Below are 21249 nucleotides of genomic sequence, written 5' to 3'. Positions count from 1 at the left end.
TCACATAGACAGAAACCCTCTGCACAACTGCTAAAAGTACTGTACAACAATAATTTATTGCATGTAAATGTTGAGAGTCTAGGGAGCTGGCAACAGAGGGCAGAGAAGTTTTTGAGGGAGAGACAGTGTGAGGCGGCTGAACTCAAACGACGACAGGCAGCCGCTGCCTGTCCATTGTCTGTCTTGCCTGAATTCTGGGTCCTCCTTTCTGAGCCATTACAATAGAGATCTCAAAGACCAGCAGCAGCAGAGACATGGGAATTATGGGTGTACTATACCCAACGAAAGTCTTGGTTATTGTAGGACAGGTTAGATGAAGTGAGGCAATAGAGATTGGATTCAACCTTTTGATTGAGATGCTCTGTCGGACCCTAGACTGGAGAGGATAACCTGAGGTGAGACTGACTTTGGTAAAAACAGAGGAAAATAATTGTTTCTTTACCCGGGAGTTGAACTGGGGGCCAGGGTGAGAGGGAACAATTACTGGGATGCCATGGAGTCGGAATACATGTTTCACAAGAAACTCGGAGGTCTGTAAGATCTGTCAATGACAGTGAGGATGATGGTGATACCTTAAGAGATAGGCAATCAAATGATAAAGTTAATGGAAATGTAGAAGAATGGGTGCTTGAGTATCCCCAGAGGATGAAGTAGAACAGGAGGAAGGTTGGTTGTTGGATTTATTGCGGGCACAGATTGAACAGGATTTAATATACTCTCTGACATCTTTCTGAAGGCTGAAGGACCAGAACTATCTTTGGATCAGAGCAATGGTCTGACTCAAATCGGAGTGTCAGGAAAACTTGGATGCATGGAACCAGTGGATAACTCAGGTACACACAGACAACGGTAAATACATGGGCTGAGGTGGAAATTTTGGTTCAGGTTCTTTTTTGAGGGCTTTTTGCACTGTGCCCTCGATCTCCAAGGTTACCGAAACAACAATGCAATGAGAGGGGATAATAGTGGTGGATAATTTGGGGAATGTCATTAAAGGAAAACCATCTGGAGAGGGTGTCGGGTTACACATTCTTCAAAAGAACAGGGACCAAAGGGTCTAACAGGGCTTAAGGTGCTTGACCAACTAGAGGTAGTAAACATTTGTAGGGTCTGCCCAAACCTGCACCAGTTGTTCTGCACCCCAACTAGTGATACCTCTCCTTGAGGGCAACTTAATGGTTAGGAGTTCACAGTCTGCCGCATCATAATTTCTCCCGGACAGGGCCAGGAAACATGGGAAGAAAGCATAGGGGTTGAGACTTTTATCAGGGCCAGAGCATTGAGAGAGGACTGCGTGGACCCCAGTGTCAGATACATCAACCTCTAGGATGAGTTGTCTCTTGGGATCAGATTGGATGAGAATGGGGTCTGTGGAAAACACAGTCGTGAGGCGAGTAAGAGTTGATTTAATATTAAGGGTCCAAGAGAATGGGACAATTCTGGATGCTGATGAAGATTCCCAGTCATCCAGGTCATAGTCATTCCGTAAAAGTTTAAAAACAATCCACTTGTAAGCCAGAGGTAACAAGGAGAAATTATTCTTTGAATTGTCTTCCTACTCGTCTGATAAAGGACATTTTTCTCACTTCCAGACATTTTATTTTAATGGTGATAAATGCCTCATTGCAGTCAGGTTGTGTCCCATCAATACTTAAACATGCTGTGATTAAACCCCTTCTTAAAAAACCCAATCTAGATTCAAATACTAGCAAATTTTAGGCCCATTTCCAAACCCCCTTTTTTATCTGGAAAAAATAGTAATCAGTTTAATCAGTTTGAGATGTTTTTAAAAGACAAAAATTTAACTGAGAAATTTCAGTCTGGGTCTAAATCTGTATATAGCACTGAAACAGCTTTGCTTCCAGAGTACAATGATCTTCTTTTAACAGTTGATTCAGGCAATGTTGCAGTTTTATTACTTTTAGATCTGAGTGCTGCATTTGACACTGTGGATCATCAGATTCTCTTACACAGATTAAAGCATTATGTTGGCCTGAGAAGCCCAGTATTTAAATGGTTTCAATCTTATTTAGAAAATATTTAGAAAATATAACTTTTTCAGTTCATCGTAACCAATGCTGTTCTGGGGCCAAACCTCTAAAGTATGGTGTTCCCCAAGGCTCAATTCTAGGTCATATTTCGTTTATTTTGTATTTACTGTCTCATGGTCAGATTTTGCATAAGTTTGGTGTTTCTTTTCATTTATTTGCAGATTATGTTCAGATTTATATGCCCCTTAAACTAAAAAATGGAAAAAAATTAATCTCTTCAGCTATTGATAGATTGTTTAGCTGAAGTCAAATCTTGGATGGAACATCTTCACCTTAATCAAAGTAAAACTCAAGTTATTTTGGTTAGAGTCTTCATACTACAAATCCAGATCTGATTCTTGGCTCTTTAGCTCGGTTTTGTCAGACCTATGCTAGGAATCTTGGTTTTACTTTTGACAGCTGTTTAAAGCTAGACAACCAAGTTAGCTCTGTTGTTAGATCAAGTTTTTATCACCTGTGGATTTTAGCAAAAATTTAATCTTATTTTTGTTTTAAGGACTTTGAAGGACTTATCCATGCTTTCATTACATTCCGGTTGGATTATTGCAATTCATTATATAGAGGCATGGATAAATCACAGATGCAGCGACTTCAATTGATCCAGAACGTAGCGGCTAGGCTTCTTACAGGAACCAAGAAGCGTGACCATATAAGGCTTAAACGGCCTTTTTACATTGGCTGCCTGTCTTTTACCAAATAGATTTTAAGATTTTTTTATTAATTTATAAGGTCTTAAATGGATTAGCTCCTCCTTATCTTAGAGTCTTTTTAAAATTCCAGTCTGTGTCAAGAAGTCTACGTTCAAATAATCAACTATTACTGACAGTTCCTCTGACTCGACTTAAGAGGAACGGAGATCGGGCTTTCTCTGTTGTTGCTCCAATTCTGTGGAACAATTTACCTTTTCAAATTAAATCTGTCCACAGCCTGGATTATTTTAAATGGCTTCCTAAAACTTATTTTTATTCTTCGGCTTTTATTTGAAGCAGTGTTTCACATTCTGTTTTGTTAATTGGTGCTGTTGTCTTTCCTGTAATGCACTTTTTGTTGGGATCCTTAGGCTTGCCCACCAGAGGGCGCCGAGGAGCCTCTTCTGTTATTTGTTTTCTGTTAAGGACTGGAGTTACTGTTGGGATCTGGAGATCTACCATCTGTCTCCAGCAGAGAGCACTGTGGGTCTCCTGGGCTGGAGCCTCCAGCACACCTGAAGCTCATCAACCCATTAGGAGACCTTCCAACATAAGCAGCAGTCAGACCTTCCTTCGACGCCGGAGTGTTGACCAAGTTTGGTTAGCAAAACCTAAGCCTCTGTTAATCTAGTGAATCACAGTAGACTCTAGAGAGAAACTGGATTCTAACCTGCCTCTGTCTTCTTTACTCACAGAAAGCCTGACTGAAGTCTGAAGCACTGGATGAGCTTTACCTGGAAACCTGCCTGCCTGCCCAAGTAAGCTAAACCTGAAGATCTCAGTCTGAATTCCTCCTTCAGCTCTCAGGGAAGAGCTAGGAAGCTAAACATGAAGATCTCAGTCTGGATTCCTCCTTCAGCTCTCAGGGAAGAGCTAGGAAGCTAAACATGAAGATCTCAGTCTGGATTCCTCCTTCAGCTCTCAGGGAAGAGCTAGGAAGGTAAACCTGAAGATTTCAGTCTGGATTCCTCCTTCAGCTCTCAGGGAAGAGCTAGGAAGGTAAACCTGAAGATTTCAGTCTGGATTCCTCCTTCAGCTCTCAGGGAAGAGCTAGGAAGCTAAACCCAAGTCTGAGACTCTCTTGCCAGAAGCTAGACGCTGCTGCTGCCGAGTTCTCTGCTACTTCCACATTCTCTGGACCCAACCGGTTTCCCCTCTCAAGGATCTGTCAGAACCTCTTCAAGGTATAATCAGAATTCAACTTATTTCGTCAAGCCATCTTACTGCCTGGCTAACCAAACTCTCATCTCTTCAGATATCAGTGAAACCAGTCCCGGACCTGCACCAGAACCAGTCCTCCTTAACTATGTGTGTTGTCCTAAATAAACATTGTTAAATTTTCCTCTGTCTCCAGTTTTGTGTTCTGCATGTGGGTTAAGTCCATTGATCCAATCATGACACTTTTGTTTAGTTTTATACCTGTTTTTAAAGTGCTATATAAATAATTTTGACATTGACTTTCACAAGGAGACCAGATCCACCTGCACAGAAACAGTACGTGGGAAATAGGGTAATAAGCCAGTCCAGCCACAGTCTCAGGAGGTAGAACACTAAAGAGCACACCAACAGCTACAGATGCTGTAATAGTGACAAAAGAATATAGAGGTTAATTAAGCAAAATGAGTGCACAACACTGCAGAGGCCCAAATGGACATAAGATTTAAAGTGACCCTGTTGCCTTCACTAAGGTGATAGTTAATGATGCCAGTAAAAATGACGATCAATGTTCATTTAGACAAATTAACCGCACACATTCATTGACAGTTTAATTTTGTGTGCTACCACTACTGGGGTATATGAGTTGTACTAGAATGCAGGAAGCCACTGGGCTTAGAATGCAGCAGTATATTAATTATGCTTTGTCTGTCCGGAATGCAAACGTAAAGAATCTTCTTCCACAGAACTTCCTTCTAGTCATCTTTGGCATGTGTAATTACAGGGTCAGATTAAAAGACCAGTATCAGGAAACAAAGACAAAAAAATAGCAACTGGATCATGCAATGGCACAGCAGGAATAATCTTGATTTCGTTAACCCAAAACTGATGCTCAAATAACATCACATGACCACTTGCAGACGGACAGAGTAAAACAAAATCGTCGGTAGAACCTACACAAGTCTTCTGATTTATACATTTATGATGGTATATGACAAAGTTATTTCTGTCGCAGTTTGCTCTTTCGTGTGAACAGGAAGTTATTACAGGTATTTGGGTGGGAGCGACGATCCGATAACAATAGGGCAAAACCCAGAAAGGGTAGTTTATTTTTTCCACGCCCTAAAAAAACTTGAACGGTTATATTCGGTGGCAGCTAATCAACTTCTCAGTTGAAAAAGAGTGGTCAGAGTTGTTGTCGTATTTTTCTGTCATTTTTTAATATTTCTAGACATTCAACATTTTTTTTATTGTTTAATCTCAATCAATTAAACTGAGGATTCTGTTGGTACTGAGCCTGCAGGTTCACCTCGGGAAGCAGCCAACAGGCTTCATCTACTGAAACAAAACAAAAAAAACAAGACAGGCAATAAAAAGGAATGTTTTAGACATTTTTAATAAACTGATGGACAACATGGACAGTGGATCAAAATGTGCACCAAAAATGGTAAGCTTTAAAGGGTGGTGGTGCAATCTTCTGCTGGCTTTCCATATTTTTCCATGATGGTCTAAATGTTGAACCAACATGCTTGACTGGTATGAAATGAAATTATCAGTTTCTTTTTTTTGTTTATTTCAACCAATGTATGATGAGATAATGGCCGTCTCAGCTAGTCACTTCTTATATACATGTGTTTGCCTCAGTTCAAAAGAAAATGAAAAAAAAAAAAAAAGTAACTCTAAACTTCTAAAAGATTCAGTAATACTGAAAAGTTCTGATTATAAAAGCTGGAGTTCTCAAGAAATATGAGGTGGGTGTCAATTATTGCTGGGGTTTTTCTGCAGTTATTTGGCTTTAGAATTAAACAGGGTTTTAGTAATATTTTGTTTGTAATTTGTAACTTTAGTCATACTTTATAGGTAGTCTCAAAAACAAATAGTAACTTGATTTCTGTGTCTTCAGCTAAACCTAAAGTAGAAATAGAATTATACGTCTCCTCACAGCGTTTTTTTCAGATGTTTTTTCCAAGAACAGTAACAAAACCTGAACCAAGGCTCAGTTCCACCTTCAGAAGTTCAGCTTTGTAAGAAAAATATCTGTCTAGTTCTTTAATCAGTTCAGAAGTCAACTTGCTTTCTTGTTTACTTGTCTTAAATGAAACTGAATTACTTAATCCAAAGAATTACCTTGAATTTGGAGGATGAGTTAATAAACGGTGCCACAAATCTTTGAAGGAAATATTTAGGATTGATTGCAGTCATAGTAAAAGCAAAAAACAGATTTCTGATTAACTCTGACATATATTTCTTTAAGTGTCTCTAAACACTCTGGTCAGCAGCATCTACTATGTCTGAGCCCTGAAAAAATCAGACTGTTCGATTATCTGGTTCGTAATCTGAGAGGCAATGTTTCTCAGGGTGTCCAAAGAGAAACAAACAAATCAGTTAACAAAATCATTGATTTAGGCATTAATTGCAGAGGACATATTCACCTTCTTGTCCTTAGGCCTTCCTTCTTGGCCATAGCTGTGGGAACAACAAAATGGCAAAGATCTTAGGATTTCTCATACATTTATCTCACAGCTACACCCTCTAAGACAGTTATCTGGGTCCAGAATCTAACAGTTGCATAGAACCGATGCTATATCCACCCCTGACCACACAGTTTCCAAAACAAATGCCAAGGAGTTTCACATCCCTTATTGAGTATAAAAGAGAACACAGATAACATGTATTAACATCTGTCTCTCACAAGACAAAGGTTTATGACTTTGCCTTGATGAATAAATACGATCAATCTTATAATGTTGTTATTTACAAGTGAAAGAAAGCTGGAAACTACCATCAGCTTGAGTAGTTTATAGAATCAGATTTCAATGAGGATTTAATTATTAAGGGAATTAAGGTGGAGCACATAGTGTACTATGTTTAGAGAGTGATATATTTTTAATCAAACATCAGGTTGGTTTGATTAGCTTTTTTCCCTTAAGTCATTGGCAAATCTGTGGACAAGAACCCTAAAATGTTTCAAAATCTCTGTTCAGGGCAGAGGCTGAAAGGACAAACTCTGTGAATTGTGGCAAATAAAGTTACAAGCTGTGGCAGTATAGAAGAGCTGTAACAGAAGACAAAGGGAAGGAAAATTAGCTGCTCAATCATACAATAAGACATCATAACTATTCCTGTTGGCCTAAAGCAGTACAGGAACTTGAGGCTTGATGAAATTCAGCGTTAGTGACACATGAATTTGTCAATTCAAGAAACAGAGAGCACCACACTGCAGGTGGTCTAATGGTACTCTGATCTGCAGGGGGCATGACCATACCTGAGATTTATAGTGATGCCTTGCCTCCCTGCTACTTTAACACTACCTATAGAAACTATAACTAACTTTACACAGTGCATTGAGAGCCAAACTATTGCACTCTACCACCAAGTGGGTTTACTTGTACAGGAATGCAGGAAGCTGCTCTGTTTAGGGTGGAGCAGTATGTTATCTATGCTTGGTCTGTCGGGAATGCACTTAAAGCATCTTCTTCCACAGAACAACTTCAAAGTCATTGTTAGGCATGCATAATGACATGGTCAGATTAGAAGATCAGTTACAGGAACCAAAAAATAAAAATAGCAGCAGGGTTGTGCAATGACATAACATAACATAACTTGAGATAAAGATGTAGTTATATTGTTATATGCATATAACATTGGCTATTATAAACTCATAAATACTACCAACAAAAATGCAAAGAGGATTATGCTTGCAGCCTTTCTGACTGCATAAAGATGGGTGTCTATTTACTAGGTGACTTCTGATGGCATTTGATGGTACTCTATAATATTTAGAGTTATCAGAAAAAATTTTTTTTGCACAAATGGAGAATTTCCAGGTTTTACTTAATTTAAAGCGCTACTGACCTAAAGGACTAAACAGTAGTAGTCATTCAAAATTTCCCCACATTCCTTGATGTGCTCTTGGCTGGTCCTTGCCTGGTCCCCTACAGTTCCTTTTTAAACATCAATCTTTGTACTAAAATATTCTTTCTGTCATTATTTGTGGACATTAAGATCTAAAGAGAGGTACCATTTACTGGCCAGACCCTGAATTTCAGTAAAAGGGTGGAGTCAGAGTAAAAAAATATGCATGAGGGGGTCACTGCAGTTGCTGGAAGTTGGAGGGGATTTTGCTGGGAGTTGCAGGGAAGCGGGCTGCTATGCGGTTTGACTGGGAAGGGCCATTTCAAATTGGCTCCTACTGTAGCAGCCTGAGGTTTAATGAAATTTGGTGACAAATGATTGCAGACAGTAGTTTAAGAAACCGAGTGCAAAAATTATAAACCCAAACTAGTCCAGAAAACTAATAACAGTTCTCGTAACCAATTACTTCAGAACTTTGAAGTTGTGCAAAAAAATCTTTCAAGTTTCTCACTCACTTAGAAAAAAGTTATTTCCTTACACTTACAAAAAAAATTAATATTTGGTTTTGTGGATGATACGTTTTTGTGTATGACATAGTCTACTATTTGCTTATAAATACTAGCAACAAAAAATCTAACAAGCATCAGACCTACATGATGAACAAACCATTGTATGTATGTTAAAATTTCTCAGGTAATAAATTCCATTTTCTCTTTGGGTAAGAGCCTTTACGGGTGCACCTCCACAAAAAATTTCTTTACCTTTTTTTTTTTTAGGGTAAAGAATTTGAGTCTGAGAAGTTCCCAAAAGAGTCAGAAAACAAAACGCTGGAGAAGAATGGTCCAGGGAAGACGGCCGTAGTGATTGGGGCGGTGATCTTGGCAGCTGTTATTGCTCTCATGACGGGGCTGCTGATCTGGCATTTCCAATGTAAGTAGCTTCTTTGTTTGATAAGGGAATAACTTTACAGAGCTGGATGAATTGTGTGTATGAAACCAGTTCCACAGAGAGTGAAGGAATGAAGATGCTCCGCCCGCAGAATAGAAAACAAATCAGAATCAGAGATTGTGACCAGATTGTATGCAAAAACAAGAAATATGACTTTGGTTTTAAAAATTACTCTGATTTCAAATTTATAGTTATAGTCACTATTTCAGGAGCCTTTAGCGCCTACGATTCTTTGGTGCACTTCTTGACCATGAATAATTATGATTCTAAAACAAAAAAAGTGCTGAACCAGTCAGTTTTATTTTTCTTTTTACTAAATATTTTTTTCCTGAAAACAGATAAGAATAATGAAATCAAATATTGTGTATTCATTTTTTCAGTAATTTGAATAAAACAGCAAAAGAAAGAGATTGTTGAGAAAACTAAAATAATTAAATCCTACAGTGGTCAGCAGGTGCAGATGCAAAGTAAGTTGCGACACCAAACAAACCCATGAAACATGTAAACTCCAAAACAAACACAAATAGTGCTTCAAAAAATGCTGGGAAGGAAAAATGCAGCCAATATCAAAATAAGTTTTAAAAGCATACTTCCTTGATTCCTTGATTCCTTCCTTCCTTGATTCCTTGATTCCTTCCTTCCTTGATTCCTTCCTTCCTTGATTCCTTCCTTGATTCCTTCCTTCCTTCCTTCCTTCCTTCCTTGATTCCTTCCTTCCTTCCTTCCTTCCTTCCTTCCTTCCTTCCATCCATCCTGTTTTCTGGTCTGAATGTCTTCCTGTTTTTATTTTATATTAAAAGAGAAAAAGGAGCAGTGATGGAAGGGGAGCCTCAGTGGTTGAAGCTCCTTTAATTTGCACATACAAGTCCCTGTGTTTAGGAATGTAGCTTACTGTACTCCTCTCTAAGCCAGCTGGCTAGCAGTACATAACAGCAAAACTGTGTTTTTATTTGTTTAAGTCAGTGTGGTGAATTTCCTGGGACTTCTGGACTTTCTTTGTGATCCTTTTGAAGGACTTTTAACTTAAGGAATGAGTGTAATTGTTATGGTTCTCCCCTTTTGGGGTTTGAGTTTTTAGTTCTCTTTTAGTTTAGTTTTTAGTAAGCCTGTATGAGCTATGAGAACAGCAACTTTTAAACAGAGCATGCACAAGGAGAAATGGGCTCGTGCTCGCTCTCTTGCAATTATCAATGATCTTGTATCCCAGAATGGGTTGCATTGCTAAAAAGGCCAAATTATGACATTTACTAAAGAAAGTTAAGCTTCTTTAGTAACAGACGATTTATTAAGCTGAAAGGTTTGAGACATGCCTACTCTTTGTGTACCTTTCAGTCCGTACAGAACAGTTATCCAAGAGGATGTACATTGGATCAATGAAGGTTGAGAACCAGGTGTTTGAAAACGCCTATAAGAACTCCAGCTCTCCCGAGTTCAAGGCTCTGGTTCAGCAGGTGTTGCGAGATGTAAGTCTGTCAGGCTCTCTTTCTTAGTGTATGGAGAAAGTATTACCATTTTTAATCAAGCATTTCCTAATTATGTTTTTCCTTATGAACTTCTATAGCTAAAAGTTATTTACACCAACAACCCAAAGCTGAAGAAATATTATGTCGGCTCTGTTGTTCAAGCATTCAGGTATGACTGAAGATTAAATCATATCTCTCTTCTTGTTGACACTATATATAACATGGGATTTATTTAGTTATTTTACAATAGAATAGAAAATCCCTTTATGGTCCCACAATGGGGAAAATTTTGGTGTTTACAGCAGCAAAAAGATGCTAGAAAAAATGTGGACCTTAGAAGAGTGTGTAAAAATAACATACCGGTAATAGTGAAGAGTTATAAAAATAAACAAAAAACTGTACTGTAAAATGTTTTTAAAATATATAATTACTGTGCACCTGGGGATGTAATAACCAATATACAGCTGTGGATATTTTTACAGTAATGGACTTTTGAAAATAGCAACATGAGAGATGTGCAAAATGACAGCAGCATGTTATTTAATTGACTTAGATAGAAACTGTGCAAAAATCAATAAGGTAAATGGTAAATGGCCTGTACTTATATAGCGCTTTTTCAAGTCAGGAGACTTGACCAAAGCACTTTACACTACATTCAGTCATTCACCCATTCACGCACACACTCACACACTGATGGTGTGTTAGTGTAACAACTTATTGAGGTTGTTGGAAACAGTGGTGGTTAAAAAGTCTTACCGCTGCTGGGAGGAAGGATCTGTGATAACGCTCCCTGGTGCATTTCGGGTGCAGCAGTCTGTTCCAGAAGGAGCTCTCCAGTTCAGCACCAGCTTCATGCATGGGGTGGGAGACATTATCCAACGGAGATGTTAATTTAGTTAGGATAATTTAGTTTCCCACTTCCTGCACTAAGTTCAGAGGGCATCCAATCACAGAGCTGGCCTTCCTGATCGGCTTATCAAGCCGCTTTTTCTCAGCAACAGATAAGCCACTGCTCCAACAGACAGCTCCATAGAAGATGGCTGATGAGACAACAGTCATAGAAGGTCTTTAGGAGAGCATCCTGCACTCCAAAAGACCTCAGTCTCCTAAGCAGGAAGAGTCTGCTTTGGCCTTTCTTGTAGAGAGCATTTTTGAATCCAGCATAGTTTTTTTTATGTTATCTCGCAGGATGTTTAGAATGAAACTCAAAAATACTTTTTTAATCCTAAAGGGAAAATAGATTAAGATCATCTTAAGAATTTGTTTTTTATTCGATGTTAGTAAGCTTGGTGGCTATAATAACAAGTTTCTGATGCTGATGTTTGCAGTGAGGGAAGTGTTATTGCCTACTACCTGTCGGAGTTTAAAGTCCCTGCAGGCCAAGAAGCATCTGTTGACAACGCTATGGCTGATTTGGATACAACTGTGAAAAGGACCCTAGCATCACCAAAAAGACCAACTAATGCTCTGGAGATCAGAGAAATGAGAGCCTCAGGTAACCATTTGTCTCGCAGCCTGCATCTGTTTTCTCTGCTTGTGTTTCTTTTAACACAACATGCATTGCAGTACTTTAATCTCTTAATCTTTCTGTGTTTTTGGTTTCTCTCACAGTTTTAGATGACAGATTGTTGTCAACATCCTTCAAGAGTAAGTCAGATTTTCTGTTTTACCATTTTAGAGCGGTTTATAATTTTTTTGAATTTTATAACTCAAGATTCAATCCCACAGACTACCAGGTGAAAGTCATGCATACTGACCAGTCAGTTAAAGCAATATCACAGAACATGGAACTCATTTTATATCTTGGTAGAATGTCATGAATAAATGAGGGAAAAAAGGAGGAAAGATTTTATGTATTTGGACTTTACATAATATTCAAAATATGTTGGCCCGAAAAAGTAATTTTTCTCTTTTTTTAAATTATGAAATGGGTGAAGACCTCATCTACCTGAGTTATGGTCTGTTTTCACAATTAGACAATAAGAAAGAGATTGGGGGAAAAAATACCTACCGGTAATTTAAGAAAAAAAGAAAACAAGGCCAAATTAGCTATGAAGATGCTGAGGATAATCTTGAAGCTATACATAAGCACTGGACTCTTGACAGTGTGCTGGGGTATCTGATACCAATATGTGTTTTTTTAAGTCCGAAAAGCTGCAGCTTTTGACTCAGTGGATCAGGCTTTTTTGTGAACCACATCCTACAGATCTTCAGGTTGACTGAGATCAGGAGAACATTGTGCTCAATTCAACATCTTAATCTACACTTTCATTAAAACAGGGGTCTTCAACATTTTCCAGGTCAAGGACCCCCAAACTGATGGCGGGATGGAGCGGGGACCCCCTAATTATATATATTGTATGAAATTGTGTTATATAAAACTTGTCCTATAGTCACTCTATTACAGATGGAGTCATGCAACAAAAGTAATTTGGCCCTGGGATTATTAAAGTATTTCTGATTCTGGTTCCTGGTTGATGGGACAGGTGTTGTGAATGAAACGGTGCCCAGCTTGAAAGAGCTCCTGTGTGTCGCTGAATGTGAGCATTGATGACTGAAAGACATCTTCTGCCTCCATTTATCTGTTTACTACAGTGTGTTGAATTCATGTTAATGTGGATTTAAAGACATTTCAATTAGCGGAAAAAATTGCAGGGGATAATATTAAAAAAACTTTTATCAACCAAAACCTTTACAAACCTATGCAGTACCTCCGTGGACCCCCTAGGGGTCGCGGGCCCCCTGTTGAAGACCTCTGAAATAAAGCATTCTGGAATCAGTTTTGCTTTGCAGCAGGGAATGCTTTGCTGCCATGTCTTACCCCAGAAAATGACGGGTGCATCCGGCCATTAATGTTCTTTGCAGATAGCTCCACATGTACTATTGTTCCACAGTCCAGCTCTGGTGCTCGGGTGTATATTTTTTCTGTTTTAGATGGGGTTGTCATGGGAACCCTGATTATTCTGCAGCTATTCAGCTCCATATGCAACAATGTGTGATTTATTGTGTTTTCTAGCATATTTCTATCTGAAATAGAATAAACATCTTGAAACAATTGAAGTTACAGTATCTCTTCTTTAGGAGCGGCTCATACATGCCAGTTTACAGTTGTTCCTTCTATGGACCAGGTGCTATATTGAGGAGATAAGCAGTGCCATTCAGCTGCCAGTGGTCATAATATTATCCCTGACTGGTGTTTGGTGTACCATAGAAGATTGTGATCAGAATTAGAAAATATACTATAATTTTCTTGGCAGTTTTTAATTAATCATGAATCATGCTCAGAATTAGAAAATAGAATATCATTTTGTTGGCAGTTATTTATGACTGACTTAACAAGAAAAATGTATTGTATTTAATTTTATCTGTGTGTGTCAGAAAATTTAAGGTATTCAGAACATACAAAGCCCAATGTGGTTAGTTGGATCAAGTCCCCTGGTTTCCCCGACACTCCGTATACGCCCAACACGTTCATCCAGTGGGAGCTGCGAGTAGACCGTGATAACATCATCAAGCTTGAGTTTGACACCATGAATCTGGAGGAGAACTGCAAACATGACTTTGTGAAAATCTATGACTCTCTGGTGCCCATAGAGTCCCGTGCCTTGGAAGAGTCAGTATATTTCTTCTTTGATTTTGTCTGCAATATTATTTAAACAAAAACACACAAATAATATGATGTAATAATTAAAATTAAGTACCTCAGGGTTCTACCTTGGGTTCTCTTGGTGTTTGCTTTCATATTATGGTGACTTTCCTAAAGTTTGACAATTGCCAGTAGTACAGTATTGTAATGTAATGTACAGCCGTTAAAATTATTTATTATGCTAAGTGTGATGGAATGTGCTTTATTCCCTGAATTGAATTCCTTACTTACCTAGAAAACGGCAGGGATTCTCAGAAGTGGATGATAAAACCGCTGCTGGTGACATGTTAGATGTGTCAGCTTCCCAAGCTCCCACATTAAAGCAAATGATTTAGTAAATTTGGACAAAAATTTAAGCAGTATATTGTTATTTGCCAAATTTAATCAGTAATACAAAAACTAAAATCTGTGTGAATTAAAATCAATGTTGTGAGGAAAAAACTAATGAGTATGTACTGAAAACTTACCTCTTATGAATCTGTTTTCTACAGGTTGTGTGGACACTATTCACGCACTGCACCGCTCACTTTTTATTCTTCTGGAAATGTCATGCTGGTTACAATGGGAACAAATGACGACCTCGATTCTATAGGATTTCTAGCAAAAGTTTCTCAAATACCACCAGGAACTATAAGTAAGAGTTGAAGCTTTTTGTTTATTTATTTATATATGTATATATATATATGTATATATATATATATATATATATATATATATATATATATACCGTATTTTCATGACCATAAGGCGCACCGTACTAAAAGGCGCAGTCTCAGTTATGTGTGCCATTTCTGTATTTAACACACACATAAGGCGCACCGGACTATAAGGCACGTTTTTTATATACAGGTACATGTCCTCTACTACCTTTAAATAGCTCTACTGGGTATTTAAAAAATACAGCGGGAGCAAAACTGAGTATGACTGTGCTTTATTCATGTATTTATTACAAAGTATTAATCAAACCTGGGAGCTGGCCATGAGACAGACACATCGCAGATGACAGAGCGCTGTGATCATTCCTAAATTAACTTAAAATCCTGAAACCTGCCGACAGAATATGTTCGCTTTTATTACCGGTATCCTGGTGCCTGCAGTTTAAATTATTTAGATGAAAAACACCTGCCAGCCGCTGCTAAACCCGGAGGAGACCCGGCCTAGAGGCTGCTGTTGAAGGGATTCCTACTGTCGGCGCACCGCTGGTATGAGGGGGTCTGAGCGGCTCTGACAGAAATAGTATAGGCAGGATGAACTGACTGCAATGATTACGTTTTCAGGTGGACTTTCTCACTTAAAAACATATTAAAACTACTTTATTCCCACTGATCACAGCAAATATAGCTGCAAGATTTAGATTATTTAGATGAAAAAACACCTGCCAGCCGCTGCGGTGAAACCGGAGGCGACCCGGCCCAGAGGCTGCTGTTGGATTAAGTTTTCAGGTAGAAAAATAGAGCGGGAGCAAAACTGAGTATGATTGTGCTTTATTCATGTATTTATTACAAAGTATTAATCGAACCCATCAAAGTCATCATCCTCTGTTTCTGAATTAAACAGCTGCGCCAAATCAGACATGCCAATTTCCCCTTCTTCGCTGTCAGAGTCACTTTCCGTGCCGGGCGGCTCCTCAGAAATAATGCCTGCTTTTGCGAAAGCTTGAACAACAGTGCCAGCAGACACGTTAGTCCAAGCATCTACAATCCATCCTTAAACGGTGGCGTTAATTGCCCGGCGCTGCCTTCCACTTTTCGTGAAACTGTGGTCTCCGGCTGTGAGATGGGCATGCATGGAGTCACAGAGCGATGGTGATGCGTGGAAAAAAACACCTGGTCTCCTTACATACACCTGCCTCAGCCACGCTTTCATCATCTCCTCATCCATCCAGCCCTTTCATTTGCTTTAATATCATATGTCATCAGAGCGATGTGTCTGTCTCGCTGTCAGCTCCCAGATCAGCTTCTCTGATTGGTTGATGCGGCGCGTCCAGCAGCGAAACTTCCATTTTTCCATCTAGAGCAGCAGCAGCGCGTTGGCGGCGCGTCAGATGCTTAAACGCTCCCGACGCACTGCGTCTGCTGCTCAAAACGCCCTGGGGGACCTTTTGCCGCGCCTATACGTGCGTCAACCATTGACTTTGCAAGTAAACTCGCTGCTTCTGCTGCGTCTGCTGCGTCCGGTTCACACCGATGTTGAGCAGTTGAATAACAGCAAGCACAGTGTTAATTTGTTTCACCATGTTTTTCACATCAGCTATGAGATGGGCACGCACGGAGTCACAGAATAACAGCAATAGTGATGAGTGGGAAAAAACCACCTGGTCTCCTTACATTCACCTCCCTCAGCCACTCTTTCATCATCTCCTCAATGAGATGGTCTCAAAAGTCCGCAGTTACAACACACATAGGGCGCACCGCACCAAAGGGCGCACCGCACATTTTGAGGGGAAAAAAAGATAATATAAGTAGAGACCATTTACCATTTAAGGTTGCCAATGACCATTTGAATGATCCAGATGAGTCATGGGAGAAAGTCATGTGGTCAGATGAGACCAAAATATAACTTTTTGGACATTATTCCACTAAAGTTGTTTGAAAGAAGAAGAATGCTGAGTACCATCCCAATAACACCATCCCTACTGTGAAGCATGGGGGTGGTACCATCATTCTTTGGGGATGATTTTCAACACATAGGAAAGGGCGACTGCACTGTATTAAGGAGAGGATGACCGGGCCATGAATTAATTTTGGGGAACAATCTCCTTCCCTCAAAGTGCTGAAGAGGGGTTGAGGCTGGGTCTTCCAAGACAACAATGACCCGAAAGTCACAGCCAGGATAACCAAGGAGTGGCTCTGAAAAAACATATCAGGGTTCTGGCGCGGCCTTGTCAGTCTCCAGACCTAAACCCAATAGAGATTCTTTGGAGGGAGCTCAAACTCCGTGTTTTTTAGCAGCATTCCAGAAACCTGACTGATCTAGAGAAGATCTGTGTGGAGGAGTGGGCCAAAATCCCTCCTGCAATGTGTGCAAACCTGGTGAAAAACTACAGGAAACGTTTGACCTTTGGAATTGCAAACAAAAACTACTGGACCAAATATTAACATAGATTTTCTCAGGTATTCAAATACTTATCTGGAGCTGTATCATAAAAATAAACAGTTAAAAAAAATCATATTTTGTGATTTCTGAATTTTTTTTTTTAGATTATGTCTCTCACAGTGGACGTGCACCTGCGATGACAATTTCAGTGGGAGAACATGCTAAAGAGCAGGGTGTTGAAATATTTATCTTCCTCACTGTATAAAAATACTAATAATTGTCGGGGATGGTTTTTCATGTATATTTCCTGTTGATATTTCCAACTGATTTATTGTGCTCGTATGTAGGCATGCTTCCATGTCTGTAAGATTTTGTCTCACTATCCTTCTTATTTCAGGTCCCTAAGGATAAGGCAGTGAAAGTAACATTCAAAAAGTTGCTCTTGGCAGAGCCTGGCCAGGAGGATGGCAAAAATTGTAACAAAGATTACGTCATGATCGATGACGGAAAGAGGTAAGTTCACCAAAGATTAGTCCGGGATTTTAAACTGGGCTGAAAATGTATTGTTTGTTTTTAAAGGCAAACAGGTTTGTCACTTCTCTGAAAATATTTTTTTCAGACTGTGTGGAGAGAACCTCAAAGGGACACTGGTAGAAGCCAGCAAAACCAACAAAATAAAGGTGTCTTTTCATTCTGATTACTCCTACGTGGACCGAGGCTTTTTAGCAGAATATGAGGCCATTGACATCAAAGATCGTAAGTGGCAGAGCTATGTTTACATTTAATGTTTTTTTCCAGAGCTTCCTTCTATTTTTCATGCATTCTGCATCATCCACAGCTTGCCCAAATAAGTTCCTTTGCAAAAATCAGTGGTGCATCGATCGTAACTTAACATGTGACGGCTGGAATGACTGCGGAGACAATAGTGACGAGGAAAAATGCAGTACGTTATTTACTGATTACTTGTTTTAGCTCTGGTTTTATTAAGAAGTCAGTTTAATGTAAAAATTTTTTCAACCTCTTCCTCTCAAGAATGCAGCTCCGACAAGATAACCTGTAAAAATGGGCTCTGTAAGCCCAAGTTCTGGAAATGTGATGGTGTAAATGACTGTGGAGACAACACAGATGAATTGAACTGTGGTAAGCACTCTTTACTTTTTATAATTATTGTGGCACAGTTATGGGCCAGTTTGTCAGATGTCCTCTTGTTTTTCCAGGCTTATGTAAAATACGAGAATGTTTCAACAACTATTCAAAAAAATATCCATTCTATCGACTAATATAAGAGCAAACGGTAACTGGAATGCATTTGTTTCTTAATCAGGTTCCAATTCAGATGCAGATCAAATTGCCACCTTGCATTCTCCTGGATTCCTTGATGAAATCCTTTTTTGTACATGGCAGAAATTCGAATGAAATGTGGTGCAGATGATTTGGGGCCACTTTTTCGAGCAGAGGTGGATCTGTTTGCTACAGATGAGTCAACTCTTTGCCCTCTGCGGAATTCCCTGACAGGGGCGTAGGGTGCATTGGGCCAGAATGCCCTAGCTCATTCCTGGTCTCGGGTTCTCCTGTACACTTTTCCCTCGCTGATTTGGTCCACTTTACAGAGGGTTCTCCAGGAGGGGCAAAACCTGCTGCTGTCATCATGCATCTGTTGATGAATGTCCATGGCCGGCCATGGTCTGGTCTGTTTTTCTGCACTGTGCTTATAGGTTGTGCTCTCCGCAGTGCTCACTTCTCGAGGGCTTAATGGGGATCTGCATTTGGTTCCAGATGCTTTATACTGTTACCCTTTCGTGCCCTTGGTGCAAGCAGACCTCAAGTGTAACCTCAAGGGTTGGCGAGCTACATGCCCTGTGAGTCCCTCATGTCCCCAAAGATATCCAAATGGTTCTGGTGTTTCCTTGTGGCCCAACACTGCATTTGTCCTCAAGGTGTTGCGCTTGAAGAGTTCAGTTTAGGCAACTTGAAGCTACCTTTCAGGCTTGGCGACGACCTGGATGACCAGGAATCTTCACAGATATGTCCCCAAGGTGCTGCACCATTCAAACTGTAACCAGCCACTGGAACGCTTTCAACACACAGTCTGCTACGACTGAGTTATTGTGCTAGCACTGGAGAAATATATCACTGCCATTACAACTGTAAGACCAGCTTTTTGTGTGCTATGGAGGTCCAAGAGGGGCTGTCCACTTTATAAAATCTCTCCAACTGGATTGTGGATGTCATCTACCACGCCTACAGAGCAGGGTGCTGCCAGCTGCTGGAGGGTGTGAAGACCTACTCTAGCAGGAGCTTCACTGCTTCTTGGACTGCTATGAGGGGGGTTTCGTTGGAGGACATATGCTGTAGCATCATGGGCTTCCCGACATTCGCCTGGTTTGAGAACATCAACATGGATTCCCCTCATCCCCTGGTACAGGTCCTTCTTTTTTTACGAGGTTCAGCTGGGCTCTCTCAGTGAGATATGTGCTCAGGATTCCTTGTGACTTCAGTATATATAGCTTCTGAGTGGTCAACCAGGGTGTCACAGCTGTTGGTATAATTACTCGAACTGCGCATGCGCGAAGGGAACATTCAGTGCTTTGAGCACTACTTTCTGCCAGTCATCCAGGATGGTTGTGGACATGCCTATAAAACTTACTGTGATTAGATTTTTTTTTAGGTTAACCTTTTTAAATATAAACATGTGCTTTAATTTTGTGGGTTTTTTTATTATTTGATAGAGAGATAAACATTAAACAATACATGAAACAGTTTTTAGGTGTTTAGCTGTTACACAAATTGACATGAGAGCAGTCTTGATGAATTTTGTATATGAAGCTAAAATACCTAAAGCTCATTAAATATTACTTTGTATGTATGAATTATTTAATTCTATGAAATTCCTTGAAAAATCCTAAATTTTGTTCACTTATACATGAGTTTCCATTGTTGCCAAAAAGGCTCCAGGGCGCCCAAGAAAGACCAGCAAGCGCCATAACGGTCTCTTAAAAGTGTTTCAGCTGCGGGATTGGGCTACAAGCAGTGCAGAGCTTGCTCAGGAATGGTAGCAGGCAGGTGTGAGTGCCTCTGCACGCACTGTGAGGAGGAGACTCTTGGAGCAAGGCCTTGTCTCAAGGACCGCAGCAAAGAAGCCACTTCTCTCCAGGAAAAACATCAGGGATAGACTGATATTCTGAAAAAGGTACAGGGAGTGGACTGCTGAGGACTGGGGTAATGTTATTTTCTCTGATGAATCCCCTTTCCGATTGTTTGGGACATCTGGAAAACAGCTTGTTCGGAAAAGACGAGGTGAGCGTTACCACCAGTCTGGGTTCATGCCAACTGTAAAGCATCCTGAAACCATTCGTGTGATGGGTTGCTTCTCAGCCAAGGGAGTCGGCTCTCTCACAGTCTTAGCTAAAAACCCAGCCATGAATAAAGAATGGTACCAGAATGTCCTCCGAGAGCAACTTTTCCCAACCATCCAAGAGCAGTTTGATGATGAACAATGCCTTTTCCAGCATGATGGAGCACCTTGCCATAAAGCAAAGGTGATATCTAACTGGCACAGGGAACACAACATAGAGATTTTGGGTCCATGGCCTGGAAAATCTGCTGATCTTAATCCCAATAAAAACTTGTGGTCAATCATCTAGAGACAGGTGGACAAACGAAAACCTAGGAATTCTGACAAAATGCAATCATTGATTGTGCAAGAATGGACTGCTATCGGTCAGGATTTGGTCCAGAAGTTGATTGAAAGCATGCCAGGGAGAATTGCAGAGGTCCTGAAGAAAATGGGTCAAAACTGCAAATATTGACTTGCTGCATTAACTCATTCTAACTGTCATTAAAAGCTTTGGTTACTCATACCGGTAATATGATTGCAATTGTATTTCTGTATGTGATGACTCCACCTGACATACACACATGAAAACCAGAGGGCAGCAGTTCATGTGAAAATATATTTGTGTCATTCTTAATACTTTTGGCCATGACTGTATATCTTTCTTACTTTTAACTTTTTATCCCTTAGCCAAACCTAAAGAAAGATAGACAAATCTAAACCTTTCAAGGATTCTCTTGCTGGAATGCTTTTTTTTAATGTTATTTTAATCACATCCAAGAAAGCACCAGTCCATGTCAGTGCAAGATGCCATCTTTCACCACAGACGACTTTGAAAAGCTTCTCCAGCAATAACTTTCATGAACATGAAAATGAACTGACCAGGGCTTCAGCGTTGTGATAATAAATGTAAAATTGTGTCTACTTTGTAAGTCACCTTCGATAAAAGTGTCTGCTAAATGCATAAACATGAACATACTCTGTATACCCAGAACTAGAACCAAACATGAAGCATTTGGCGGGTATTTTACTATTAAATTAATTTAAAAACTTTTGTCTCTGTTCTAAATTG

General features: G+C 39.8%; 1 protein-coding gene across 1 annotated transcript; it reads left to right on the top strand.

The window, feature by feature from the left end:
- Positions 1 to 5309: 5309 nt before the first annotated feature.
- On the top strand, positions 5310 to 18128 carry LOC119786503 (suppressor of tumorigenicity 14 protein homolog). Its single transcript, XM_038289928.1, has 13 exons — positions 5310 to 5342; positions 8527 to 8680; positions 10031 to 10161; positions 10260 to 10330; positions 11490 to 11656; positions 11773 to 11808; positions 13540 to 13774; positions 14299 to 14447; positions 17212 to 17356; positions 17463 to 17599; positions 17682 to 17786; positions 17876 to 17983; positions 18061 to 18128. The coding sequence occupies exons 1-13, from the start codon at positions 5310 to 5312 to the stop codon at positions 18126 to 18128; spliced, it is 1539 nt and encodes a 512-aa protein (XP_038145856.1).
- Positions 18129 to 21249: the final 3121 nt, after the last annotated feature.

This window comes from Cyprinodon tularosa, unplaced genomic scaffold (genome assembly GCF_016077235.1).
Source record: "Cyprinodon tularosa strain WSP-4 unplaced genomic scaffold, ASM1607723v1 ctg274, whole genome shotgun sequence".
Taxonomy (NCBI): domain Eukaryota; kingdom Metazoa; phylum Chordata; class Actinopteri; order Cyprinodontiformes; family Cyprinodontidae; genus Cyprinodon; species Cyprinodon tularosa.
Note: the sequence above shows the minus strand (reverse complement) of the source record. Positions and strands in the feature narration are given on the sequence as shown.